This window comes from Cydia pomonella, chromosome 3, assembly GCF_033807575.1.
Source record: "Cydia pomonella isolate Wapato2018A chromosome 3, ilCydPomo1, whole genome shotgun sequence".
NCBI classification, from domain to species: Eukaryota; Metazoa; Arthropoda; class Insecta; order Lepidoptera; family Tortricidae; genus Cydia; species Cydia pomonella.
The window spans coordinates 22,963,772-22,988,048 of record NC_084705.1 but is presented as its reverse complement, the minus strand read 5'-3'; the positions used below and the strand labels follow the sequence as shown (position 1 = coordinate 22,988,048).

General features: G+C 39.8%; 2 protein-coding genes across 2 annotated transcripts; both read left to right on the top strand.

The window, feature by feature from the left end:
* The first annotated feature begins 390 nt into the window (after positions 1-390).
* On the top strand, positions 391-13,911 carry LOC133516340 (transmembrane protease serine 9-like). The gene is made up of 6 exons (XM_061849240.1): positions 391-1,733; positions 4,732-4,891; positions 10,152-10,342; positions 10,641-10,732; positions 10,847-11,009; positions 12,031-13,911. The coding sequence occupies exons 1-6, from the start codon at positions 1,673-1,675 to the stop codon at positions 12,159-12,161; spliced, it is 798 nt and encodes a 265-aa protein (XP_061705224.1). The 5' UTR covers positions 391-1,672; the 3' UTR covers positions 12,162-13,911.
* A 5,403-nt stretch (positions 13,912-19,314) lies between these two features.
* Positions 19,315-24,164, top strand: LOC133516322 (polycomb protein EED-like). Its single transcript, XM_061849198.1, has 8 exons — positions 19,315-19,538; positions 19,748-19,890; positions 20,161-20,332; positions 21,123-21,329; positions 21,670-22,002; positions 22,527-22,679; positions 23,327-23,443; positions 23,907-24,164. Exons 1-8 carry the CDS (start codon positions 19,515-19,517, stop codon positions 24,000-24,002), a joined length of 1,245 nt encoding a protein of 414 aa, XP_061705182.1. The 5' UTR covers positions 19,315-19,514; the 3' UTR covers positions 24,003-24,164.
* The last annotated feature ends 113 nt before the right edge of the window (positions 24,165-24,277 follow it).

Genomic DNA, 24,277 nt, shown 5'->3' with positions numbered 1-24,277 from the left:
TCCTAGATATTCAGTCATGGGAATTTGTTGTTATAAATATACTAGCGACCTGCCCTGGCTCCGCACGAGTTAACTAATTATACACCTAAACCTTCCTCAAGAATCACTATTGATAAGAGAAAACCGCATGAAAATCCCGTCAGTGATTTTTAGTTAACGGGAACATACAGACAGACGCGGCGGGAGACTTTATTTTATAAGGTGTTAGTGATTAGTGATAGCGGTAAAATAAATAATAAGTGTTTTGTACGTTTTTCATTTCTCATGCTCTGGAAGTGGGTCCAAAGCGCCAGAACGTGAGCGCCAAACTACCTCGGCAGAATTGGATGCCTTTCATCCCTTGGTTAACTTAACAATCTACTATTCCTAGCAAGTGGAGTAAAACATTTTACCCGACTTATATCGATAAACTCTCATCAATCAGTGCAGTTGTCTTTGACGAGTTTAACGAATCGACAACTTGACATGATATCTAATGTGCATGGTGCATGTACAATTGATTTACTTAAAAATATATAACAATAATTCAGTGAGTCCCATAAAAATATTACACTACCTTGTACGAGTATTAGGTACCTATATTTGTAAGAGTAACAAGTCTTGTAAGGAACTCACTTGTTCAGTAATGGGATAGCCAACGATTTCACGAAGTCCCTAATTGACACCAGATATGGTTGTAGTTGATAAAGATGTGTTCCAATCACTCGGCAAGCTCAAGCCAGTCGAACACTCAGGCAAACCAGTTACAAGTACGTTTTCCAATTATTCAGATTTTACGAATCCCTGCTACTCGGCTTTGCAGAGCTTTCGACTCGCCTTTGAGCCAGACCTCCCCTTTACTGGGCTTGTTCAATCGCTCATGAAACAGCTTTCTTTCGTCCGCATTTTAATGGCTATTCATATAGTGTGATAAATATGGTAATAGCAGGTGTCGATACCACGTTGAATGGCGGTATGGGCGCTGTTTGCTGCGTAGTAGCGCAACGTAACACCTCTTTATAATATGTTAATAACTAACGCATTCCGACATAATAACCTACTATATATATCCTCAAACCCGGATTAATAATAATTTTTTGGCACAAAATGTTATCGCAGACTGTACTTTGCTTTCCACAGGCAACTAATACTCATTGAGACAATTCTAACAACCCTAAACACAATTAGTTTGCGTTGTTTTATCCCAGAGTTTCCATGGCCACCTCCTGTCTCCATCATCAGAGTAGCTCCATGTCATCACAATATTGCATTATCATCCGATTTACATATTTATATGTGTGCAAAATTTCAACTCAATCGGAAATGGAGAAGTGGGTCGAATTTAGCTTCCAAAATTTGACCCTCACTAACATACATACTAACAGGGTGAGTTAAATAAAAGCTTGTAAAAAATAAATTTTATTTTATTTTATAAAAGAAAGGAAAAGTAAATAGTTAAATCAAAATACGTACCTACCTGATATCCGACCTCCTGTCAAGGTCTCATTTTGGCAGCTCGTCGCATTCGGCAGTGGGGTGCGCGCGACCATGGCTCGGAGCCGTTCATTCGCTCGGTGGCCGCGTAGCCGTGAACTTGGCTCCCTGGCCCTGGGCTTATCGGCGGCGCCGGCGGCCTATAATAGCCGGGCTGGCGACTCCCCCCGGTCCCAGAGCCGCCCGAGCCTCCGCCGTCATGCTCCGTGCCTTGTGTTGCCTCGCCGTCATCGCCGCAGCCTCCGCCTGCAAGCCCTGCAGTGAGTGTCCAGTCTCACACCATTTTCATTTTTTTACAGCGATACGCTTACTACTTCAGTTCATAAAAGTGTTAGCTAGTGTTATGTAGTGTAAACTTAAAGTGTTTTAATGTGTTGTGGTCATAATAAGTGATCGTCAATTATGCAGGTATTTTATAATTAGTATTATTACTTACATGAAAATATTTTTGTCACTGAAATTACGTTTATGTTTTCAATAACATGTTTTAATTTGTCACGAATTCCTCGTGCATTTCTGATGCTAGTGTCATGACGATTACCATAAAAGTAATTAATTAAGAATTGCACTAAACTTTGTTCGTTTTATTGGAGTACACCTAAGTAGTTTCTAGTATACATACACAAAATATATTTTTAATAACACAAATATACTTTTTGCGTCAGACTTCGAAATATTTAAGTATGTACTCACAAGAAAACAATAGGGAACCGCGCAGTGTAAGCGTGCTGGGCCCATAACCTATTAAAACGAATATTCCCTGAACAGTTTTATTAGTGTGTGAAATAGTACTCGAATACATTTCCTTAATTCACATCAAGTCTTAACACTAGTTTCAACAATTTTATTTAATATTTACATCACCATAATTTTTACTCTCAATTTGATATCATTTTCAGTCTGTTGCATCTTATAAGTTCTCCGATTTATGGGTCATACAATTTTTTTTGTATGACCCAAATCCTATCCTTAACACTTTCACATCTTTCCTGTGGACATCAAAGTTAAAGGAATCTAAAGCTAACTTTTACGATGCACCTTTACAGTCGTGATACATTTTTCCAAATGTATTTGACCCTTATATAAGTACAATCGGCATCAAAACTAGCGGATCAGACTAGGCCTCAAAAGTATCTCCCATTCTTAAATAGCTTATCAAAGAGAGATATATCTCTGTATGTAGAACAATTAAACTAAGTATATCAGGGCTATAACCGCGAAAATCGAAGTTCGTCAATTGCGGGCATTTTTCTCTGTCACTCTAATTACATCTTAGTGAGAGTAAAAGAAAAGAAAGATCCCCGCAATTTGCGAATTTCGGTTTTCGCGGTAGGCTCACTGATAATTTTGAACGCGAAGTGTAGAGATTTATCCCTATTTAGAAAAGTTATCCAGGGTGGCAGATACTTTTGGCCCGTTGTTTCATCCGCTATTATTGATGCTGACTGTACCTGTTGGTAGCACCAGCTCACATATCAATTTTCACCATAATTTACCATATATGAACTGCCTGTTACACCCACATATATAAAAACAAATGTCACTGTTTGTTTACATTCCCAAGGTTTCATAACGCCGCCAACATTACGGCCGTTAATTTCATTCAAGATAATTTCTATAAACATTTTACCCGGTTGCATTGTTATGTCACCGCCAACGAGTGCTTTAGAGAGCCACTTACACATGTTAATCCTGGTGCGAACTGATGAAGTATTGTTCGCTAAAAACTTTAGAAATCTAGCACTGTGTTTACATATCCGCATACGCCAAGATAACAATAAAGTCGTCTATTCTTTTATTTATCTTGTGTTATAAATAAGTAGATATTTCAGCCTACAAAATCTGCCTGCCTTATAATTGCACTGTCAAATTTCATGGCACTGTGCTGGTGACATCGTCAGTTTACTACAGTAATCGGTCACCATGTCAAGTGGTTATTAAAATAAATAAAGCTATTAGCAAGCTTAGAAGAGTTGTATTATTTCAGCTTTAACTTATACAAGGTACAGGCTCATCAAATATGACATAGGTACCGATCAAATTTAACCATTGTATCCAATCAGTGATTGGAATAAAAAAAGTTAATTTAAGGTAGGTAAGGCGTAAATCGGTGGCTATATCAGGGGGCCTAGCCAAGATGCCAATCGTTTGCGCCGAAGCGAACGAAATGCTAATGTCTCTCTGTCGCACTAATATGGAAGAGTGATAGAGAGACATTCGTTTCGTTCGCTACAGCGCAAACGATTTGCATCTTAGCTAGGCCCTCAGTAGTGATTACTTACGACACTACAAAATTGAAACTGCAGCGTTGGTCTTATGTTGATGTATAACTTTCTCTCGCCAGGAATAAAGGGTTAACTGGCGGGTTTCGGGGCCCACGGTGTATAATTGAAGTAGGTAAACTAGAGAGGTCGTTTGAGTGGCGATTGCAGCGAACAATGTCAAACACGGGCATACGTAACAAAAATAACTAATCTAGGTCTTATATAGACATTTAGGTCACGATTGATGGCCACTAATATTGACAGTGGATATATTTTTTGTCGTGCATGCCTTAAATCGCGTTATCAGACAATGCCACAACTTAACCCACTTTTCGACGGTAAATTATGAAATTGCATGCTTCGGAATAACTCATCGGCAGAATGTGTGTCGGAGCAGATTTATTGCCGCGTGTGATTCATGGATGGCTTTAATTCACGCCGCTTTAGAGCGGTACGGCATGGAAGTTTTTGGTGAGGCCAGTTTAAGAGCCTAAGCCCACTAATAAGAGAGATTCTTGTTTTTACGAAGATCTACATCAGTAGGTTTGATAGAGGGTCTGGCCATAAGTTTATCGTCAGTAATATTTGTGCCGTATTTTTGGGTTAGTCGGCAGAGTTTACGATCGTTCAAGAACTTTAAAGCACATAATAATATATTAGCAACTACATATATGTATAGGTACCACATTAGAGTGGACTGATCATTTCACTCGCTGTGAACTATAAAACTCCCCATAAGTACAATAAAAATTTGCAAACGTTTAAAGGTGTTATTCGGTTGGGTACAACCGACCCTATGTCTCATTCCCCAAAACTGCATAAAAAAAGACGTCCACTCGGGTTTGCACCACTGATCTGCAATATAGGACAATTACTCAATGTCTCGCTGCAGGCTTTCAGCGTACTCCCTCAACATACACTTGTCAGACCCTATCCACACTGCGTTTACTACGTTTAACGTTACATTACGTAAAAATAAACTTTTCATTCACAGCGTGCGGGGTGGCACGCGGTGCGCGCGTCATCGGAGGCGGGCCCGCGGCTCCGGGAGAGTTCCCGTGGCTGGCTGCGCTGCGCAAGGATGGCAAGTTCATCTGCGGGGCCACCGTCGTCGCCGCCGACCACCTGTTGACCGCGTCGCACTGTGTGCAGGGGTGAGTACTCAGTATCACAAGTGACCATGTGGCGCGTCATAGGGAACAGTGTCAGGAGATTTTTCATGGTTGCCTGGTTGGCGTTGCCAAAGGACTTATCCAGTTTGTTGTAAGAGATAAGAAGCGAAAAGAAGCGACTAAGGGATAATTCACGCTACAATGTGCCTGTTGGGTCTAAACCTCCATGTCACATATTTTGGCTAGTGAATCTAGCCATACGACGAGCTTCACGAATGACAAGGACGGATGACTCAACAGTTGCCCAGTGAGTAACAGAGTTCTCAATGTCATCATAGGTCAGGCAGTCAAGTAAAGTTTAGGTATCTTTCTACAACAGTGGCACCAATAATAACTTTACTATGTTCTGCCTCTTTGTTTTGGCCTACCCCGAAAACCGAAATTCGCTAATAGGGAATAGCAGAGTTCTGCCGCCAGAGAGCAGCACTATTTCATCACTTAAACTATAGAGTAACTTATACATTATGTCTTAAATAGTTTTGTGAGAAGTTTTCACTATGACATTGACGTATCAAGATAGTTTGTTTACAGAGGCCTCCCGCGAAACACGAAAATCGAAATTTCGTTTTCTGGCTTCTTTATCGCTCGAATATGCAAGAGTGATAGAGAGGCAGATAACGAGATTTAGATTTTTGTGTTCCGTGGTAGACCCACAGTAAGTATACGACTCTACGCGTATTATTGTTATACCTAGTTATGATAAGTGCCTATCGCAAGACCTAGAATTAAACTAAACATAAGTAAACACATGTTATTAATATGCATATTGATTAGTGGTAAAGAGATGTTAGAGGCGCTCTAACGCCTCGCTCAGCAAACAATGGACGGAGAAAGCCGATGATTATTGAGTTGTCATTCACCATGTGACGTCATCTAATCACTCATTCTTATTTAGATAAAGGAGTTCTCTTTGACGGTAATGATATGCAAGATTGATTGTGTCTTATCTCTATGACCTGACCTAATATTTCCATGACTCCGCACGCACTTCCACCTTATAGGTACGTTGTTTCTTAATGAAATTACAGTTCCATTTTGGCGAGGGGAAAGTAATGCCACACGGAATCTACATTTGGTAGGGTTACTCGGGCCCATCCTGTATGCAATACTGTAGCTAGGTAATGTAGCTTAACCCTTTTTTTAAGTGAATTAAAACCATAGAAATAGGATAGTATAAAACGACTGTCAAACTTCAAAACTGTGACCAAAAATGAAATGTAAGTGTGTGCGTAAATTGTCTATGTGCGAACAAAAATAGTGATGTCATGTTACAACATATTAATAATCTATCGATGTTTAACTGCTTTATCGACTACTTTCTCAAATGTGTTTGTTTTAAAGGGCCATATGTATTGTAAAACGTTATACGATACACTTGCGAATAGGTAATTCGCAACTCGTGTCGACTTAAAATCGTATCGCCACTCATTGCGATTTTTTTATTTTTCGCACCTGGTTTGGTGTTCTGGGAAGTTTAGTAACTAAAATACTTGATTAAATTACTAACGTAGTGGTGACTCGCGTTGATAAAGCAGATTTCTGTCGTATGCGGGTGTGAGTGGTGTAACATGTGCAATGTCATTAACACAAACACATGCTAAGTGTCAACAGTAGGCGCAAAGAGTTGACTTACCAAAGAAAATTTGAATTTCGCGCCTTTTCCTACTGACAAGTTGGGTTGGGTGTGTATACGCTGTCTTGTGTTTCCTTGTATTGGCGGCAAAGCCGTGGAAAAGTGGTTAAAATGTAAGTACTGTGTTGGAAAGTGAAGTTTAAATTTATCGCTAAACATGTGCACCTTTAAAAAAGGTATTATAACAATCGTTATTATTTTAAGTCGGTTATAAAGGTTAATATCTTAATGATGTCTTGTGAACAACTAATTCCATACCTACTAATATATCGACGAGTTATCGATACAGTCATATGGTTTCATAGGTTTTTACACAAAATATTCTAAATTATTGACTAATATGATGAAATATTAACACACAATTGAAGAAAAACTTATAATTAACTGTATAAATTGGCTTTTTACACTTTTTATGGTGTTAATTTGATAAAATATCGTTACGAAAATTTCGCTAGAAATATCATAATTACCTGTGAAATGAGTATTTTCCTGGGTTATTTGGCCCTGAAACACTACAACCCGGCACACAACATGACACCGGGCCATCTTCACTAAATTACTTCATACATATTTTTCTTTTTGATTCTCTTATATTTTTCACATCAAAAAATACGGCAATATGATCTTGTCCGACTCGGCCGACTTCGAACTCAAAAATGGTTACGTTTTCTCATATGTAGTCTGCCTCTTTCGCACTCATGGCTTGTTCATATACGTGATGACTTCCCTTTCGCACACTTCATCTGTCTGTCAAGCGAAGCGTTTGACATGTCTCTGATTAAAAAGGACTGAAATCTGAAATGTTTAATTTTATTGGTTTAATACGTTTACTTATTTTTTATTTTTTTTATATTACGTTGGTGGCAAACAAGCCTATGTACACCTGCAACTCCAGAGGAGTTACATGCGCGTTGCCGACCCTAACCCCACCCCCCTCGTTGAGCTCTGGCAACCTTACTCACCGGCAGGAACACAACACTATGAGTAGGGTCAAGTATAAATTTGATTATTATTATTACGTACGGATTTATTCCTCCTAAGTTACCCATTTTCATTTCTCAGTTTAGGTGCAATTACTTTCGAAAAGCAATATGTCCGGGTTGAATCGGATCAACGAAAGTTTAGTTACTTACCATTAAAATTTAATTTAATACTTATTTGGTGTTAAAATGAAGACGACATCCGATGAATATTTTTACGAGTTTTAACTTATATTTGCTTACATTCGCACGCTTTTAATAACGTTAAAGTAACTTTTTATAGTTTTTATTATGGCCACTCACTTTCTGTTCGAGCAGGATATCTGTACCATGCGATGCGATGCGATGTATTGTGTGTCCATGCGATATACCTTTACTAAACTTTAGGTACATGGACTAGCTATAGCTAGCTCCATCGCATTCACAACTTACATCCGATATAAACCATGCGTCCTTTCCTAGGTTTATAAATATTTTTAGTGCGAAAGGGCCGAATACTGAATACTTTAGGTCGGCATCACTCGGCAATGCTACCAGACCTGAATATTAGCATAACAATAAGTTTCGATAATTACTTAATATTGGATGTGCCCTGCAGGGCGCGACCCACTTCGCCGACACACTTTCTTGTTGCACAAGATGTTTGTTCTCATCTGCATGTGCATTGCGATCCATCTCCAGTACCGTCTCTCAGTGAAGGCCGTTCGTTAATTAAAGCAGCAGATTTGCTGATTAATCACTGATAGATGGCGCACCTTGATTTCGTTTAGAGTACTTACTTTAAAATATAGAATTATTTATTTCATATATTTATTTCATTTAATATCTTGTTTCTGCGACTGATATATAGCTGAAAAACAGGACAACCAAAGCTAAGCGCTAGGGCACCTAAAAACTAAGTTTTTTAATTCGAACGTTTAGGAGTAGTTTAGAAGCGCTGGTGGCCTAACGGTAAAAGCGTGAGACTTTCAATCCGGAGGTAGCGGGTTCAAACCTCGGCTCGTACCAATGAGTTTTTCGAAACTTATGCATGAAATATTGTTTTATATACCAGTCGCTTTTCAGTGAAGGAAAACATTGTGAGGAAACCGGACTAATCCCAATAAGGCCTAGTTTAGCCTCTGGGTTGGAAGGTCAGATGGCAGTCGCTTTCGTAAAACTAGTGTCTACGCCAATTCTGGGGATTAGTTGTCAAGCGGACCCCACGCTCCCATGATCTTTTAGTTTTTAATCTTCAGAACCATCAACGGGTTTAGGTGTTGACATAAACAGCCTGACGTCCGTTTTTTATACTACATCGGTGGTATACATACATAAGCCCCGCCTGTTTTGCAGCCACTGTAGCCAATGAACACAACTTTAAAGCCTAATATAGTTTGCAGGTGACTTCCGATCGGATTACGGAACAAGACTGGCGTTTACATTTCGAGACTCGTTGGCACATAGTCTTCTCTAGTGAACAAGACGCGTTAATATACACATTCCTTGCACTCATTTTCAAGGTAGGCCGAAGACGGTCAAGATCAGTTTTTATCTATAGGTCGACGCGAATCGATTCTCTCTGCACACTCTGTCTGAATGTTAACGAGTTTGTCGTGGCTTAACGGGTAACGGAGCAAGTGATCACACAATGGAACTCAGTAGCTCCGTAGATTATATATATGTACCTCGACAATATATACCTATGTATTGTCGAGGTACATACATATATAATCTATATAAAGGTAATATAATTCACACAACTTTGTAGGGCATACCTAGATTGAAAACAATAAAAGGATGACTCTCAATAGTCTCATCTCACCACAAATCTCAGATCATAACCACAAATTGTTGAGTCAGCTTGTTTTTATTTCCGTTCACTGGTCCGCTCAGACCGAGGCCGAGCTACGATACCTACTCAAAGAAATAAAATTTAATCATCGCCTTATAAAACAGTTAAATTATCTATAAAATACCTCCAGAATACACTAAACTATACTAAAGACCCGTATAGCACATAGATATACTGAGTAACACCTTAAGTTATTTTTATGACACTGTGTGCATACATCGCGGCCCGGCCCTTTGCCGTGCGCGAAAGGGTCAAGAGGTGGAAAGTGAAAACTTTAAAACGTTTTCGTTCACATTTTAAAAAGTTAATAGTATTTTATACAATCGTGATGTAATAGAGAGCTTTTCAGTCAATTAACGTGTGTATGCTAGGAGGCTTGCTGAGTGGCCTAAGTAAGGTACCTACGAGCTTGTATATTACTATTGACATAGGTACAATACTTTTTCTACGAGTCAACTAAAATAATACTTTTTTTACAAATATCTAAATAATGAAACAAAACTAGGCAATTAATCTCAGTAGATAAAAAAGATAGTACAAAAGACATCAACGCACTTCTTATTCATTGATCATTTAATTGTTGGAATGCAGGTATGCAATCGTTAAATAGTAGCGCGCTGATGTCTTTTCCTCTTGATCGCGGCGGCGACATGCGATTGGTCGAATTCATTATTACAATTGCCTAAAGCGTTTCTTAAGTCATTATAGTTGAGTCGGAAGCCCATATTGAAAAATATGTGATTACATTTCTATGTATTAAACATTAGTCTAAAGTTCTGTTAATGTTACTTCTAGGGTTGAAGCGTCCCGGCTAAACGTGCTTGTGGGAGAGTACGACGTAAACGAGTCGCAGTCAGAAGGTTTTCGCGTGGCGCACGTACTCCAGCACCCCGACTTCAACGGCTACACTTACGACAACGACATCGCCGTGCTCCGCTTATCGGAGCCACTGCCGGACCACCTCTTCCGACCAGCCTGCTTGCCCGGTAACTCCACATTATTACTAATTACAACTGCACCACGTCCAACTACGACAATTGTTGACCGATCTGGATTTTGCAATGTTGGATTTTGGTATGATCCTACAGTTAAGTATCTGGATTAGGGAAGTAATTGAGCAGCTTTTTGCTATAAATAGAATACGTACCTAAGCACATAACTTAAAAACACTCACAAGATCGAATGCTGAGAAAATATTATAAAAACGGGAAGACTTATATAGATTTCTCAGAAAAATATTTTGTTGCCATTATCTTTATAACCTTGTGATTATTTTTATTACAGAAGACGGAGATCTCCTCATTGGTGCCGATGCCGTCGTATCTGGATGGGGAAGCACAGAAGAAAAAGGACCTACATCTAACATACCCATGAAAGTAAGTGAAACAACTCACTAAAATAGAGTAAATAACTTCGCCTTGCGACAAACTATCAAAACTTCATATTATCGCATCATAACCTCCTCAGACGAATGACATGAACGGTTGCAGGTGGAAGTAAAGATCTGGGAACAAGAAGAGTGCTCGACGGCAGGGTACGGTCGGCGTAAGGTGACCCCGCGCATGCTGTGCGCCAACGCGCCCGAGCGGGACTCGTGCACCGGCGACTCGGGCGGGCCGCTAGTGCTGCCGCGCCCGCACCACACCCTAGTCGGTCAGTACACTCCAGTCCTAGTAGTTGATGGGCACGTTAGTTGGACTCTGTCCTGCCTTTAGATTCTTTTAGTAACCGACTTGAAATAAGAGGAGGTTCTCAATTCCCCAATTTCTTCTATTAGCCTGCTAGACCTATTTGATGTTTTTTTTGGGTTCCGTACCAAAAAGGTACAAATTGAACCCTTATAGTACGACTTTGTCCGTCCGTCCGTCTGTCACGTTGCTAATTATCTCAAGAACTACTTAAACTATCGATTTAAAATTTGGAATATTTATGAACAGACGCTAACCCTACGCTAACATTGAAAATGTTATTTTTTTAATTAATTATGGAAAATACCCAATATGAAGTGGGGGCAAAATTTCAAAGTCTAGTTACTAGGTCAAGTGACTTGACATTTCTACGATTATACACTACTACACCTTTTTTTAATAAAATAAAAATTATTGATTCTGTTCACATAATAAGGAATTATCCCTGAAACACTAACATACATATAGGTAGCGCAAATTAGTTAGCCGATTTGCCGATAGAGTGCGCTATAAGCAATTATGCTTAGTATAACTTTTGATCAAAAGTCTTTCGTTTTAAACGAACGTGCGTGAGTTAAACGAACTAGCACGTGGCCGGTTTTTTTTCTTCATTTTGTTAGATAGTCACATTTTAATCACGTCATGACGTGATGATGAAGTCCTAGAGAAATCAAGAACACTCAAATTCTTCAAGGCCTTCAAATATTAAAGTGCCACCTATAGTGATTTGGGTATTTGTTAGAGTAACTCCTTTGCACTTCAATAGCAGTTCACTTGGTGAAGTGGAACTACTATTGAAGACCATAAAGTAATGGCGTGTTAGACGGTACTGTCAGGCAGGCCGTATGCTTGTTTGCCACCGACGTAGTATAAAAAATAAAAAACTGTCAATTCAATTCTTCGATAAAGTACATTTAGGTACATATATAAGTTTTTTAACGTGATAGCTTAAAGTTCCGTGTCAACTCACCATTATTTGTGTCCAGGCATCGTGTCGTGGGGGCGCGGCTGCGCGCGACCGGGGTACCCCGGCGTGTACACGCGCGTCACCCGCTTTTTGCCGTGGCTCAAGGTCGCGCTGCGCCACGCCTGCTCATGCTCGGCGCCGCACTTCTGAACCCATAAGGTTTGCACAACAGACATCATTTCAACGATGGCGACCGTAGAACTGTGCAAGCGACTACACTGGACGCTAATACAAAACTGTGATCAACTGATCATCGAGCATTGGTCACTGAATTGTTTAGTTAAAGTAACTCACAAGAGGCTGCGGCTGCTCACGACTAGAATATCTAGGCGTATATTAACAACACACTTATCTGACCATTGATAACTAAACCTTTTCTCGTGTCTGTGTGAACCATACAAACCTCATTTTATTGACCAATGGAATTAGTGAATTTATTAATACCTATATACTTTTGCACCGAAAGGCGAGAAGTCTGGCCAGCTAGCTGCGTCGGTAGCAATGTGAGGCTACATTTCCAAATAGGCTCAGACCTGGCGAGTTCCATATTCTGTCTTATTGTCTCATCTCAGCGCGCTGGGTTCGACCCTATATGGGAATGCCATGAATGAGGAATACAAAGACACCACGTTACTAAGACGGAGCTGTGGCGCAGATCACGCAGATTTCGCAGGCACATGACTCATTTATCGGGGTTGAGCCAATGACCGCCTGGCCTTCGAGCTGTCAACGTGTGTGCGCGGGAAAAATCGGCGTGTTATGGAGTCACAGTTTTGTATTAACGTAGTTAACCGTTATTGTAGGTTCATGGTAAAAGCAGCCTAAAGAAAATCAGGCTATGCTAACCGTCAATATACTAACTTCCACATGACGGCTCTGTCAATAAGGGTCACTCGCACCAATCACTAACCCGTGGTTAACTGGTTATACCTAGAGTTACCATGTTTACCATTACCAGTACAATTTGACACTGGGTTAACGGTTTAACCGGTTAACTCCGGGTTAGTGAAATGGCGCAAGTGGCCCTAAGGGTCACTTGCAACAATCCTGGGTTAGCCACTAAATCAGAGTTAACCGTTAACTGGTAACTCCAGGTTTAACCGGTTAACCCCGAGTTAGAGGCCAACCCTGGATGGCCCAAATAGTGCTGTTATATTTACAAATGGCATTGTTTTGTTAACTAAGTTTTATCTAAAGCTAGTTTGTTGTTTATTAAGTAAGACTTTACAATTTTAATACTTACTTACCTAATGTTACCAATTGAACACTTTAGGTAGGAAATGATTGTAACCTACCTATATTTAACTATGTTATAGTTAATTATTCTATTTAACCGTATGATTCTTTGTGCTGAACATGCAAATGCCGCGTAAACGCGTAAGTATGTCAGTATTCACACTCAGTTTTAATTTAATTCCAGTGAGTATCATGTAATATTATTGAATATTTATTAAGCGTTTTATGTTTTATTGTTAAGTATTTGGCTGTGATTACATCTTTAAGTTGCATAGATTAAGTAGACTAAATAAGAATTCAATAAAAATAGTTATATTAATATAAATGTAACTTGCGTCGATCCAGTGAAGTGCACTAGTCTATTTCAAGTTAACTACGGTCGAGTGTATGGGACGCGGTTTTCCACTGAACGTGATATATATTTTGACGTTTGCTCCCTCTGAAGCCTACTGCGTCCTTGTTGCGACTTGCTCAGGCACAAAATATGTAATAATCATATAATATATTTACATACCTTATGTTACTTGATGTAAATATTCTAGATTGTTTTTTTTTTGTTGAAAATTTATAACATCAGACCAGTGATATGAGGTTTGGCCTTGGAATACTATATGTAGCTTATTTAAAATGAAAAAGTAATAATAATAAAATGTATTTAGCTGTTCATGTGGTTTTTATTTTTTTTGAGGCCGGGTGGAGTAAAAGGAACACCCCCGGGCAATATGTACTGTATTGCCTTTCCTGATCTTATTTTATTTAACACTTTTCGCCTACCTGTTTTCTTCCAAGATCCAAATAGCCCGATTTCTGTATCTTTCCTCCAGACCTGACCTCACCTTAATGCTATGCACTTAGCCTACGGAATTGTTTATTTAATTTTAAATACATTTAGGCGCCCTCTGTTACCCGGAGTGAATGGGCATAAAAACTGGGCATTATTTTACCAAGTAATTTGTTAAAAACTACTCACACAAATTGCACGCTACTCACGCATGGTAATGTGTCAGTAATTTTTGAGAAATAATCATTCCTGGATGTTATCCCTCTATTCAGTCAGGGTTCAGCCGAATGCTATTCACTCTGGATAACAGTACATATAATTTGGCTTGCCTGCAATATATTGCTGTCGTCATCTTGACAACTTCGATAGAGGTGCCCTCTTAAGTAATGAAGAGTCCTGACATACGACTACCCCGAGTCCAGCCCGCGTAGCCAACACGCCAATCGTTAGCGCTCCGTAGCGAACGAAACGCAACTGTCACTGTTGCACTAATATGGAAGAGTGATAGAGAGAGATGACTACGCTACGCTGCGGAGCGTTAACGATTGGCACGTTGACTACGCGGCCAGGGGTAGTCATTACATAAAAAAAAATCTAAATAGCGCTATTCAGAATTTTTAGTACACAGAACAGCGCCATTTAACGTCCAATTCGGTAACTAAACAAAAACCGCGAGAATTTGAGGTCATTCTTAAATATTGCGATTCAGGGTTTTTAGTACGCGGTACAGCGCCATCTAGTGTGGAATTCGTGAACTAATCATATAATGCGAGAGTTCGTCGTGATGTTCTCAAGAAAATTCTTAATAACGCTATTCAGGATTTTGAATACACGAAACAGCACCATCTAGCGTGGAATTTGTTAATTAAATAAAAAATTCGAGTCTGGGCTGTTTCTCTCAAGTAAAATCGTAGTAGTGCGATTCAGGATTGTAATCAAACAAAACCACGACATCTAGCATGCGAATTCGAAACAAAAACTGTTTTTTAAATCGAGTTTAAGTTTAAAAAGTATCTACAGACGGCCGCACCGGAACGCAACCTTGGTGGCGGCAAAATATCTCTTTCTAGACTATGCAGCACGGCTAGCACATGACGGGCGCGACAGTCGACAGGCGAGAAAATGCCGCGACATAGAGCTTTCTCGCGAATCGGTAGCATAAGACGCGCGCGACAACCCGCTGTCTCGCGGACAAATGTCAAAGCGACATAATTTTGTCGTTTGACAGTTCCACGCGGGATACTCTCGAAACTCGTAGCACAAGTGCACTATGGGAGAGAAAATATTCCGCGTTTCAACGTCAAAAGGAGAGAAACTGTCTTCGAGGCTAGAGGGTCGCGAGAAGCATATTTTGTCGAAGTTTTGTTGACTTTGGTCCTAAAAGAAAGTAAATTTTCTGTATTTTGTATTTATTTCATACTACAGCAATTTTCTGTGTAATTTTAATATTAATCCTGAGTTTTATGATTTGTCCGTTAGCTAGGTAGGTAAGGTGTAGGTACGTGGTATTGCTTTATAACATACCTATTAAGATACCTATATCTATATCATGCCGGTAATAACAAAATGATTGTATTTTTTCACATTTACTTGTTTGTTCTCTTAAGTTAAATGAAAACCCGACAGAAAAATTAAAAGCCTAAGATTGTGCCACTACATCAACAAAGCAAACAGTTTGATGGCGAATTGACTGGAGGGTGATTAATAGAAATTACTTTGTGGAAATCCGTATTAATTGATACAAAAATATTACTTCGCTAATCCACGAAATAATTAAGTGCTAGTCAATCAGTGCTAACCCGTTACACTTACACGCGTATTTTTACAGTCAATGCATGCAACCTACCACCTAAAAATATATACGCAAATAGTTAAATAAACCACCACCTAAGTACAAAAACTCGTCACGTGCTTCAATTGATTGTGGGATATAAACCGCGGTCTTGGGGTTTAATTATAGGTATATCCGGGTACTAATGATTTATAATATGTGTACAAAAACGCACCACCTAGAGAGGATGGGAGAGGATCGTGCTGTGAGAAGAGTGTATGTGGTGCACCCGGGTGGAAAACGTCCGTCTGGGCGTCCCAGATACCGCTGGAGTGACGAAGTCCTAAAAGACCTGTTCGCCCTCGGAATACCCAACTGGCGTGAAGTGGCGCAGGATAGGGCCGAGTGGCGCTCTCTTGCGTCAGAGGCCAAGATCTTGTTTGGGTCACTGAGCGAGTGAAGTAGTAGTACAAAAACGCAATGTATTTTAAAACTTTGGAGAAAGCCTTCAGATTGGGTAAGGTAACCTACACCTACTGTACTTAGGTACCTATTACTTACCCTAAGTAGGTGTCTAAGTACACTTTTGTTACTATATGCCTCATTTTATTATACGCAGATAATAAAATAATGCAAAATAATGAATCTGGCAGCCCAACTCAACCTCCACCTTACAAAAGGCCACGGCCGTAATACGAGTATTCTGTAGTTACCACCCTAATGTACGATTCCCACCGACTGGCTGGAGTCAGGCCGCACCGGAGCGCATTTTTAATGTGCCTATATATTATATATCGCAGAAGCGATAGAATCCGTCCGGAGGCGTCTCCGCGTCCGCGAGCAGCCGACCGGCTTGCGGCCACATAAATGTGAAATGCGATCCGACTCCGCCCGTTCGGTGGGAGTCGTAGTAGTCGAACTTAAATCTAAATATCTAAAAGAGGTCAGAGTAAATAAAATAACTTAATGTTTTTGTGTATTTACAATATGAGAAAACTTAAAAAACTAACGCTGCATCCATAGATCGCTAAAATACAAAACACGCAAAAATAACTCATTGTTTTTAACATTCGAGTGTCGTTGTATGGAGTAGGTTCCCAACTTGAGCCCTTCTATGTCCTCCGTGGCAGGATGGCTGCGCCCAGCAGCAGCATGCTTACGTATAGGCGCCGTGTTTGATGACAGACTTGTGCATGTCATCAATCTATCTTCAAAGCCAGCGGTGCAGCAACTAGCCAGCCACAAGGAAGATATGTTGGGGATTATCATGAGATCTTCAGTCTTCTTTGTAAAGATGGTAGCTTATTAGCCAACACTTTCGGGTAATCTCAATTATCTTAAAAAAACACCAATCATTCGTAAGGAGTGGTATTTAATTATTAGAATCAGAATCAGAATCAGAATTAATTTATTTGCCAGAATACTTAAAAAACAACATACAGTACAAGGTGTTAAGGTACATTAGGTAATAGAGTATTCAGTCGGTGAACGACATGCAAAAATTATACAAACTAATATGAAAATGTTATCAATGAGATAACATTTTCTTAACTATAATACTTAAATTAAAATTAATACAATAATCACGAATAAATTACAATGCAAATAAAATAAATTCAAATCAGTCAATAATTATGTAAATAGTAATGTTAGTTATTAGCTAGTTGTACAATTGAAAGTTCATAAATTCTTGGATACTATAAAAACAATTTTCATTTAGCCATTTAGTGATCACTAATGCAAATTTTTTATATTCCATTTGCCTCATGTCTTGAGGAAGGTTGTTGTACAGTACAATGCACATATTATATGCATTTTTACGATAGATCGCAGTACGACAAGGAGGTTGGTACAATAGGCCCATGTATTGAGCTCTTTGGTTACCTGCAAAAACATCAGACCTACATCTAAAGAGTTCAGGATGTTTTTTGACAAACAGGCATGCTTTTTTTATGTACATACATGTTAGCGGTAAAATATTTAGTTTTTTAAAGATGGGCCTAGCGCTCTCGGTGATTGAAATATTAGCTATAGCACGAATGCATTTTTTTTGTCTAATAAAAGCCCTAATTACGTCTACGGAATTCCCCCAGAGCAAGAGCCCATAGTTCAATAATGATGATATATAACCATGATATGCCGTGATAGCAGCTTCAGTAGAGACAGTCATTCTAAGTTTTTTTATGGCAAATGCGAAACTGTCCAACTTCTTGCACACGAAATCCACATGATTTTTCCAGTTTAAATTCTTGTCTATATGTAAACCTAAAAATTTAATGTCATCACAATTCTCTATTTCTGTATTATCACAAATAACATTTAATTGTCTTGTTTGTGCATTGTATGATTGAAATTGAATAAAATGAGTTTTACTTAAGTTAATATTGAGATTATTGCGGCTAGTCCATTGGCATATTTCACCTAAAGCCTTATTTATGTTTTCTTCATATGAAGAAATTTCATCGCCTTTTACCATCACAGTCGTATCATCTGCAAATAAGATGCACTCTGGGGTGGTTGCTTGAGGGAGATCATTAATATAAATTATGAACAGCAACGGGCCTAAATTGCTCCCCTGTGGTACTCCCCACAGATTTTCACGAAAATCGGAAATAAAGTTTTTTCTTACAAGTTTGTTTCCAATTTTGACTATTTTTGAGATCTCCGTTCGTTGCTTTCTACCTTCTAAATAAGTTTTAAACCATGCAAGCGCAGGACCCCTTATGCCATAGGTTTCCAATTTCCTTAAAAGTATATAATGATTTACACTATCAAATGCCTTACTTAGATCTAGAAATATTGACATAATGGGTACTTTATTATTAATAGCTTCAGTTACATACTTGATAAAGTTGAAACATGCCAATTCAGTTGAGCGACCCTTTCTGAAACCAAACTGATTAGGATGAAATATATTTTGTTTGTCAAAAAAATCCGTTAATCTGACGCACATGGCCTTTTCCATTATCTTCGATAAAACAGAAACTAATGTAATTGGCCTGTAATTATTGATATTGCTGCGATCACCTTTTTTAAACAGAGGCTTAACTTTTGATAATTTAAGTTGATCCGGAAAAATACCTTGTTGAAATGAGAGGTTTATAATATGGCACAGGGGATAACATAAATAAGATGCATTCAATTTTAGTAAGTCTGTTGTAATATTGTCACAGCCACATGATTTACTACTATTCAATGACATAATGTATTAGGTAGGTAATTATCTTTAGATATAATAATGTACTCCAACTTGTAACGACAAAGCGAATCAAATTATGATTGACACATTGACATTTCCGACTTCAAAATAATATTTGCTATTTCTTTAATCTTAATACTGCGAGAAGGAGACAAAGTTATCGCGACTAGGGACGCTCCGTTTCTTACACGACATAATTTCATAGAAGTTTGACGTTTAAAATAACACTTGCACAGACTCGGATTGAAATCGCTGCAGAATTATCTTGGTCTTACTCTATGGATTTTGGTATGAATATTCAATTTCATAATTTCGGAACGTATCCGTAAGTCTTCTCCCGCGAAAATTTGACATTTGACGTGTGGTATAAGTTAGGACGTATAGGAGGACGCTTTTGTGGTTGTGGTGATATTAAAATATCAGCTGATGTATTTAATTCATTATAAGAATTTAAACCATTGTTGAAATAAACATTTCAAATTATTTCGTGAAATTGCAACATAAAAATTAACCAACATGAATTTGTCGGACAATGAAGCTGTAAGTATCATGTTATATTTAACCAAACAAAGAGGCTTCCTTAACGGATTTTGTTGCGGTAAATTTTCAGTGATATCGACAACATCTATTTCCTCAAAGGAAGGTATTTAATCACTTAGTGCTTTAAGAAACTTTTTCAAAGCGATTACAGCAGGAAGTACAGTATGTAAGTGCACCAATTAAAAATTAATCATAATATTTTTACCTAGGACGACACATCTAGCGTAGACAGCACATCAAACACTGACAACACTTCCAGAAGTGAGACTCCAACGAACACTCGTGCCAAAAAGCGGAGACGCGGGAAAAAGAAAACTGTCCCAAAGCCAGTGAAACCACCATACAAGTTCAAGTAAGATAGCATACACATATTAAAGAGAATAAGCGCCCACTCCGATATGTTCAATTCTTTAATGGCAGAAGCAAATCATTAAAGGACAAGTTTATGTCCCAGAGTATAATTATAATTTTGTCTACTTCTTCTTGGTATGAAAACCAAGGGGTCACCAGCTGATGGGCTGGGGGTGGGGGTGTTGCTATGGCCGATTCACAAATGTTACACTCTGCCAGCAGGCAATGCCCATGATGAAAACATTTGTCATATAAACTTTCTGTCTAATAGTTGTAGTGCCAAAGAAGACCATGGCCAGCCACTGTTTGGTTGCCAATTCAACCACCATCTGGGGGAGGACGAGCCGCAGGTGTTCGCGGTGGTGGGCAGCAACCGAGTCTCCATTTATGAGTGTCCGGAAGCTGGAGGATTTAAGTTGCTACAGTGCTATGCAGATCCTGATGTAAGTTACATGTAATGAGTAGCTAGCTTTATTATCTCGCCCAACAAGCAAAATGTGAATGTCCCAACTGGAAATGAAGTCCAGTATACAGGTCCACTATGTCTTATGATGATGAACGCTTCTCTTCACAAACATAGTCCCCTCTTTCCTCCCTGTATAATCATCATGAAAGATATTTATACACAATAATGTTAATATAATGTCCCGAGAGGAAAATGGAAACTAATTTTGTATGGAGAAGTGGTCTGTGGCCTTGTCCCCTTTCCTTTAAAAATTGACAGGAAGATGTAATGGATCTGTCCAGTTCATAGCCATATAGAATGCACCTAAATGGATTAAGTGGATTAGATGTTAATTTCAAGCTTAGTTTGCTTGTCAGTTGTCTCCAAACTTTTTGACCTTAGAGCCGAGGGCCGGGCCTTTGACTCTCTTAAATCCTTCTTTAGGTGTTAAGAAAGGGTTTGCAGATGGATCTGGCTCTCAGGCCTTAGATTGTAGTTCCCTAAAGTTTGTAAGCTTAGAAGCCTTCTTACAGGCTCACCTTTAGCAATCAACAGCTCAATAAAGTGTATTCCCATCCCTCCCCACCCCACGTGACCACCACCTTACAAGAGGCGGGTACAGATGGGAATGATTTGTATGTAACACCAACTGCCATCTGTGCCCGGCAGGGACAGATGGGAATATACCTTCAATAACCAGCATTTTCGTATGGTGCAGTAATTCTCAAAAACAACTAGTAGGTAGAGGTAGACCTACTCAGCCTATAGGCATTAGTAAAATACTTCAGGTGGACGAAACATTCTACACATGTGCCTGGTCTTACGAAGAGGAAACAGGGCTACCACTGCTGGCGGTGGCGGGGTCGCGCGGCGTCGTGCGCGTGTTCAAGCCCTCCACGCATACTTGCATCAAGCACTACATTGGCCACGGACACGCCATTAACGAGGTCAAGTTCCACCCCAAGGACCCTAACCTGCTGCTGTCGGCGAGCAAGGTTGGTATTGTACTCCACACTTACCCCCTTATTCATAAACGTGTACTAAAGTTACGATGCCGCTAATAATCGTTTGTCCCTTTCCGACGTATTGGTATGATGGAAAGGGACAAACGATTATTAGCGGCTTGTTAACTTTAGTAGACGTTTATGAATAAGGGGGTTAATGTTTAATGGTCTCATGAGGAGACTTGTTAGTTTTCAAGATAGTAGAGACAATTTGGTTGTAAATAGAGTCTTGATGACCAATTTACTATTTGTTTAACTTACACATTTGAGAATTAGAGCTATTTAAGAAACTGTATAAACCCAACCAATAATTTATACTTTACATTGTTAGGACCACGCCCTCCGACTGTGGAACATCATGACCGACGTGTGCATCGCGATCTTCGGCGGCGTGGAGGGCCACCGCGACGAGGTCCTCAGCGCGGACTTCGACCTCAAGGGCGAGCGCATCATGTCCTGCGGCATGGACCACTCGCTCAAGCTCTGGCGCCTCGACAAGCCGTCCATGCACGAGGCTATCAAGCAGAGCTACTCGTTTAACCCACATCGCGCCCTCAGACCGTTCAATTCGCTGAAAGAACACTTTCCCGATTTCTCGACGAGGGACATACACAGGAATTATGTGGATTGCGTCAGATGGATGGGTGATCTCATTTTGTCGAAGGTAAAATTATTAATTATGAAATGTTTCTTTCATAATTTGCGAATTTCCTACAAAATAGCGACAGCAAAATTATCATTTTGGATGCCCAGACTTATGCAATCAAATCAACTCAAGATGTGTGAGCGACAACTCGTGAGTTTTCTACTGCATATGAAACCAGCAGTGGCCGCATGGTTGCATTTTTATCACTTGTCTTTTTATGCCTGTCTATTTTACACTTACTTATTAAAACGTGACAGGCATGGTGACAAGCCGTAAAAATGCGACCGTGCGACAGTCGCAGATATTCTATTATAGATGTGCGCATGTATACGGTAGCACATTTTATCAGGTGCTATATTTATTTTAATCTTTTGACCGCCACAGTTGGTAATTGCCAACCACATTCTAATAAATTTTCAATGAACGACTAACTTTCGACTGCAATTTTATAACTGTCCATTAAACTTTCCTATTGCATATTATATGAAATAGTAGTAGCAGTAAAAAGGTGACGCTATTAATGGTATCCATGTTGTGTGCAGTCGTGCGAGAACGCGATAATCTGCTGGAAGCCGGGCCGGCTGGAGGACGCGGAGCCGCGGCCCGGCGACAGCTCCGTCACGCTCGTGCACCGCTTCGACTACAAGGAGTGCGAGATCTGGTTCATACGCTTCGCTGTCGACTACAGCCAGCGGGTCAGTTACTAACATGTGTTCTATTTTGGAAGTCTCTTTTTTATAGTACAATGGTGGAGCCGCGGCCCGGCAACATCTCCTTCACGCTCGTGCACCTTGTACGAAAACTGCGTCAATCATAAGCTTCCCTGTCCAAAGCCGGCGGGAGAGCTACCAACATCTGTCTGTCCTCTTTTAAATTTATTACAACGGTGATAAACACGCCGATGGAAAGCAACCGATTACCACGGTAATCGCATACTGTGCCTGATTAACCGATCAGCAAATTAAAAGTTGCTTACGGCACTCTTGTCAGGAATTGTTTGACTCTGATAGATGCCACCACGGACTTGGGGGCCATTTATTTCTATAGTCATCTGGTCTAGAAATGATCGGGGCATCAAAATGTCTCAACCCGAAACTAACCGTAGCCTATGGACGCGTGCAACTACAGGGTTATCGGAAGCGCCTAGCCGATCCACACATCCCATTTAGGTTTAATAACGTGTTAAAATCTTCTAGTGTTCTTTGTATTGCGTAACGAACACGATAGTGTTAGTAAGCAAAGTGGAGAAGGAAGCGAACCCCCTAGCTGAAAAAAAATCACGTAAGCTTTATCGAAATTAAGAATGGTGACGTGTTTTATTAAGTACTGTTGCGTGTTTTAGGTGATCGCGCTCGGCAACCAGTGCGGCAAGACGATGGTGTGGGAGCTCGGCAACGTGGCGGGCGGCTCGCGGGTGGCGCAGCTGCAGCACCCGCGCTGCGTCGCCGCCGTGCGACAGGTACAGACAATAATAAATAGAGACAGAAAAGAATACACTATCGCGCGGCTCGTGCAAGAAAGTCATGCCTGCTGTGCGAATATTTCCACACTAGCGCGCCGCCTATTCGATAATTGAGCAGCAAGTGATTGCGGTTTGTTGGGAACGAAAGTGTAGTGCGCAGAACAGACAGCCGATTTAACCTTTTAACGGGCTAAGGGCGTCGGAAATTACGCAAAATTTAACCCTATCACATTGAAATAAAGTTTAAAATCATTGTAGGAAATATATTTCCTCTGTCTTTTATTGGCTTAACACTGAGCTCGCTATCGAGAAACATGATTAACGACTTTCAAAACCTGTATGCATTTAGGTCTTAGGACACCAAAGTACTAAATTCTAAATGAAACCGGGTCCAGTGGAGATTGAAGGTTTCGTCTTTGCGTTGTTTACCTTTTATATTGTATTATATTTTTATTTACAGGTGACGTTATCACGTAACGGCAAAGTGCTGCTGGCATGTTGCGACGACGGGACCATTTGGAGGTGGGACCGCGTCAACACCAATACCAATAATTAAGCGATTTGAAATTCTCCGCGATCGAGCGAGGATCTCGACTGCATCAGCTGAGCTGATCTCAACTTAATATCTCGAAATAATGTTGACATTGTTACTAAAGACTTAATGACATATTTGTGATAATTTAACATTAAAATTGGACTTCGTTAGTCAAATTTATTACTTGTTGGTTTCATTTATTTACGTTTAACATGCTAAGAATATACAATTTGTGTGGGTATTTTTTTAAGGAATTGTCAGGTAAATCACGTTTTAAGTTTTGTCCCTGTTATTCA